At 34.6% G+C, this 5,497-nt stretch overlaps 1 protein-coding gene across 2 annotated transcripts; it reads right to left on the bottom strand.

The window, feature by feature from the left end:
- On the bottom strand, nucleotides 1–5,497 carry LOC107224526 (C-mannosyltransferase dpy-19). Of its 2 annotated transcripts, XM_015664610.2 has the most exons (10): nucleotides 5,413–5,497; nucleotides 5,098–5,319; nucleotides 4,857–4,969; nucleotides 4,454–4,591; nucleotides 4,298–4,366; nucleotides 3,596–3,943; nucleotides 2,658–3,468; nucleotides 2,310–2,472; nucleotides 2,086–2,214; nucleotides 1–1,911 (listed from the first exon to the last, which is right to left on the bottom strand). In XM_015664610.2, the coding sequence occupies exons 2-10, from the start codon at nucleotides 5,189–5,191 to the stop codon at nucleotides 1,707–1,709; spliced, it is 2,070 nt and encodes a 689-aa protein (XP_015520096.2). In that variant the 5' UTR covers nucleotides 5,192–5,319; nucleotides 5,413–5,497; the 3' UTR covers nucleotides 1–1,706. The 2 variants fall into 2 exon arrangements, with proteins under 2 accessions (XP_015520096.2, XP_046598757.1); XM_046742801.1 differs by lacking the exon at nucleotides 5,413–5,497 and having other exon boundaries at nucleotides 4,857–5,013; nucleotides 5,098–5,202.

The raw sequence follows: 5,497 nt of genomic DNA, 5'->3' as shown, positions 1-5,497 counted from the left end.
TGAGAACAAAATGAACTTTTATTGGATCTGAAAGAAATATTGACACTTATGTATCAACACCGTTGGGTAATTGAGGAAAAATCATACAACAGCAGGATCAGAAATCCAGGTTCAAGATGACGCATGCTGCTGGTAATGAGTTATTGAAACCCTTTGTCATGTACATGATATGGGTTGTTGACCCTAATAACTATAGGTAATATAGTACAGCGGCCCTTTAATACAGCAGTTGCATGGCTTGGTAGGTGAACATAGATAAAACTAAAATTAAATTACCAGAAGTAGGTGCATCCTGCAAAGACGTAACTAGTTTGAATAAAAATATTTATTAATATCAACACTAATTATTAAGCATTCCCAGTATAATTATAACACGATTATTACAATCCTCGATTGATTAAATTTTTCCTTTCTTTTCTCCTTTACCGATTACCGAACAACTATCTAATTTTATACGGTTCCATTTATAGTACACTTAATTATATACAAAAAAAATATTTTCGTCGCAAGTTATTGACCAACTCTCTATAAAATTGATTATACATATACCGACGAATTTTTTCCACATAATTTTTTGACAGTTACCATATATTAAGATTTGTAATACGCTTTCGGCAAGATCACTTTATCTAACATTTGGCATATCTTGTCTCTAGCCTATGGAAGATGTACTTGTATTCGAAGAACTCTTCGGCAGGAAGAACAACCATTCTTTATAATACTATACGTCCGAGAATTGAGGAAGTACTTCGACCTTAACTTTCACAGACATTTACGAGGAACTGGTTTGCGTGAAACCATTATTTATTAGATACTGTCAAAGTTAAAAATGTTGTCACAAGGAATCTGAGTAATTGCTTCGTGTTCGGAAATTTTTTATCTCTCAAATACACACAATGAACGCCAAATTAGATATAATTCGTTCTCACGTGTCCTTAATTTTTTTTTAAACAAAGACTATTGCAAAGGCCAGACAAAAAGTAACTGATAAGAGAATTTATTTGGAAAACCCCAGACCTCCCCCCCCCCCCCCCCTCGCCATTGCCCTCTACAGTTGCATACGTTACCTATATATTTAATATTTTTTGGTACATAAAAAAAAACTTAACAATCATTTCTAACAATTTTTGACTCTCATGATTGAATATATGTATAGATTTATTATAATTCTTGATTGAAACGACAATCACTCTGTATTTTGCATTCATCGACACATTTTTTTAAACGAAAATCAAACGTTTTTAACATCGTTTTATCAAACATGGTCCACACCCCAATGTAACGTTATTCGAAAATGACTCAGTTGCATTGTTTTTTAACAACCGAGTGCTGATAAAGAATGAGATTAGAAATTTCCTGATTTCTTTAGATTTTCCAGTCAGAACTCAATGATTTCTCTACCTAAACTGACAATAAATGTTCATCGTAAAAGATGTTGAAAATAGTCAGTTGGAATTTTTTTAAAAATCAACAAAAAGCAACATTGTCAATTAAGCGCTAACTTTGGTTGGAACTGAGAATCCTATGTGGCTAAACTATTACGGTACTTTTACGTACAATTTCCTAAATAACTTTACCACAGAATGAATTTCAACAATTCCCTATTTTTTTCAAGTCACAAAATTTCCCGATCATATCAGGGTTCTTAAATTTTCTGCTTTCATAGCCACTCAGATTAGAATACCTTCCTATTTGAATTCACGAATTCAGAATTGGTAATGCTCCGTGATTTTCGGTTTTAATTCAACAGACATGGATCGTTCTAAACGCAATACAATATAACGGCCATTCACAAATACTCTTCGAAATGGATATGAGTTTCCTCGACACAAAATCGGGCACACCGACGGTCTCCTTTGATTACGTTTGTCCACCATGTCCCATAGATCCGTGATTTTGCATCCAAGCTTTCTACAGAACGATAATTTTGAGTAAAAATATTATAATATCTTTAATAGACTAAGTTATGAGTAAACTATAAGGTGAAATTTAGCTCAAAAAGGCTTGGAATGGCTATGGCTGGTAATGATGATAAATGATATGAGCATATTGAAAGCTCAGTAATTGAAATAAAATCGTACTCACGGGTTACCGGCATCGTAACAGTACGTTTCTTCCATAACAACGTAGTCAACCTTCATTTCCATCAAAGTTTCATAAACTGTAGAAACATCTTTTCTACTGAATATCTCATACACCTTCAAGGTACGATCTCTGAAAGCAGAGGACACAAGTGAACCAGTAGCAAATAAGTTATAGTATTGCTACTAGACAGTTGTTTATTGTGTTAAACTGATGGCTCTACAGACCTCATCTCTTTGTCTTCGTAATACGGATTATTAACAATAGGCCTTCTAGTAGACAGCATAATATTTGCCATTAATGACATTTTACCAGCAAATACAGCGTTGCTTGGTGTATTTTTCTGTATCCAGTCTAGTAATTGTTCTTGTTCAATATTACTGTATTCACCTGTAACATGGAATTCGGTATGTATCCAATTTAGTGATGACATAGTCAAGTCATTTACAGAAATCATTATGGTGGATCCGAAATACACTGAACTAACCAGAGTGGATCTTGACAAAGGAATAAAGAATCCCGTAAAGAAAAACCTATTCTTGCAAGTAAATAATGAAATTTAAAAATCTTCATACCGACGAATCCATGTTCTTCGTAAAGACGCTGGACTCCAGTATACGACATACACGCAAATAGTAGAACCAATAAAGAGGCACGAATATTTGGGTTCCGGATTTCAACTTTTTCTAAGTATCGTTTGCTTGTTACTAAACTGGCCATGATACAGAGATGTGGTGTCATGAAAAGTTTCAACCGCATTATGAGAATTGCCATAATTACGAATGCTCCTGTTTGCAGTACATTATAGGCGACATCCATTTCGATACAATTGGGAAAACCGTCTGTATTGAAACATCTGTACCAATAGTACAAAACTAAAACACCCGACATTATGACTGTTGGTAAGAGAAACGTTTTTACTATGGCTTCGTAAGTGTCATACCCCAAAAAGTCAAATTCACTAGAACAAGTATACAACATTGTGTGAAACGTTTTATAATTAGTAAATTTTGACAGTAAAATATCAAAAACATGTGCATCGTCATCTGAGTTTAACAAAAAAAATTTCAAAAATTGCATCCCAAATATAGTGCTGACAACGTCAAGAGGCAGCGCTATAGTACGCGGTAGCTTGGTGCTCAAAATAGAGCAAATAGTGCTTGCAATCAACATACAAGTGTACAAGGAACAAAGAAGCAAATTGCTCTGTGTCCAGAAAATAAAAATGGTTACTGGCACAGCGTGTATAAGACACAGTTTCAGGTAGAGTTCATTGGGAATTATTTTCAACCACTTCAATATCAATAGCGCAAATAGCTGAGTAGCAAATACGAATTGCGAAAATTGCCAGCAGAGCAAACTCAGCAGGGTGCACATAACCATGTCCTGAAAAATATATATACTTTGTAGTAATAGAGCATTTAATTTGGTAATTAAATCGGTAAAAAAAAAGTATGATATATATCAGTTGTAATGGATTGAGTAAAAGTAGGTGTCATGAAAATCAATTTACCCTGCTTGGTGTATCTTGATAAATATCGTTCCAGATGATTTTTCGATTCTTCGTATACTGCCTCAATATAGCTGTTACGTTAAACATCTGGCACAGTAATATAGGGTAAGCAAAATTTTCACGTAACGGTGGCGTCCATTGAACTCTGGTACAGTCGTTATGATTGTAGAAGAACAACGCGACTGCTATCAGACCGCCATAGATGGAATCACTTAGGTTGACGGCATACAGAAAGAGTACTGCCACTGTAGCAGAGGCACAATACCAAACAACTTCTAAGTAAAAATAGATTGGCTCCCCTAGGCCTTCACAGCTTGTCACAGGAGACAAACCTTCTCCTCGTTCAATCTGAAATAAAGATACGTATAAGGATTGAAGATGATTGTGATATATTTGAGATTATAGCCTGAAAAATTTTGTGAATCAAGTACTCTTATGGAACAACAATGCAGAAATATTGAGATAAACGGAAAAAGTTGAAAATTATTATTTCTTTGATAACTCCTGTAGTTTTCTTTTGGTCCGAATATATTTTCAACCTGCTTATCTTCTGAGAACCTATACCTGAAAATCTGTGAAATGACAATCGTCAGAGTAAATCAAAACACTGTAAAAAAAATTCGACTTAGGGTATCAGATTTCATAGATATTTCAACAAATTTTCAGAGTGAAATTCTCAAGACAAAAATATGATTTACATACCTGCCAGCATAATCGTGCTGGGATCAGACCAAGCCATTTGAAATTGTGATACAGTAGACCGATCGCAACCTAGAAATTTAAGGAACACAAATTAGTATAAGTCATAAAAAAATCAGGAAAGTTGATTAAATTAATATACAATAGTTAAAATAATACCTCTGGAAACAAGTTGAATTTTTTAATAGCATTGATAGTGTTTGGATATTCGGTCAAGTTGTCGTGCCTAATCTTGTGTAATCCTTCAGAGAATGTTTCAGACTCGACAATAGTTTTGTAATAAGAATAATACATCCCCTGAAACAAATAAAAGAGTGAAAATATTACTTCTCTATTATTCTCACATGCGCAAATTTGAAGCTTGATTACTTCCATCTTTCTTTGAGAATTACAGGAAAATTCTTAGAAAATGAAAGTAAATAAACGCCTATATCATTTAGTCGGTAAACATGCCTGTACCTAGCTGTAAACATGTTGCAAAGTCACCTAGAAATCCTAGTAAATAGTGGCAAGTGATCAAACTTTTGTTTGCCTGTGTATATGAGTGACGATAATTAATTACCATTTCCGTTCTGAAGGACATCTCTCTTTCCACCTCAGACAAGTGAGAGAAGTGTCGATCATTTTCAAAAAGTGTTGATACATGAATGTGGTGGAGAGGCGCGAGGAAAATAGCTGTTCAACAATTGAAAATAGTGCATCAATCCCACTGTAGTTGGCTGTAGTAAGCAATCCGGAAAGGTTAACTCCCGATGTTTACGGCTCGAAAGTAATTTATCACTTTGAATATGTAATGGTCTTACCCAGTATTATTATCCACGTCTTTCCGTAAAATATAGACAAGTGTTTTGTAGTTTTTTCATTATTTTTTCGTTTTCTGTCTTTGCTTGTCGCCATGTTTAAACATCATCATGCGACAAACAGCCATTGAATAAACGATTACAATAGAGGGATGCCTCTACACATTTTACTGGTCAATCGACACTTCAGTTCCCTGCACAGTTTGTTAGATTCTCGAAGTTCATCTGAACAGAACGGTTAACCACGGATGTTCAGATGATAAAAGTAATGGATTCACCGGTGACTGAAATACACACAAAAATTAAATAGCAACTTACCGACATCAACAATTAGAACAGATCAATAGGCGATAGTTCTATAGTTCCAGTCACGAAGTAATGCTAAGGAGACCGAACTCTGCAT

Source organism: Neodiprion lecontei, chromosome 6 (genome assembly GCF_021901455.1).
Source record: "Neodiprion lecontei isolate iyNeoLeco1 chromosome 6, iyNeoLeco1.1, whole genome shotgun sequence".
Taxonomy (NCBI): domain Eukaryota; kingdom Metazoa; phylum Arthropoda; class Insecta; order Hymenoptera; family Diprionidae; genus Neodiprion; species Neodiprion lecontei.
This window is presented reverse-complemented; position numbering and strand designations above follow the sequence as displayed.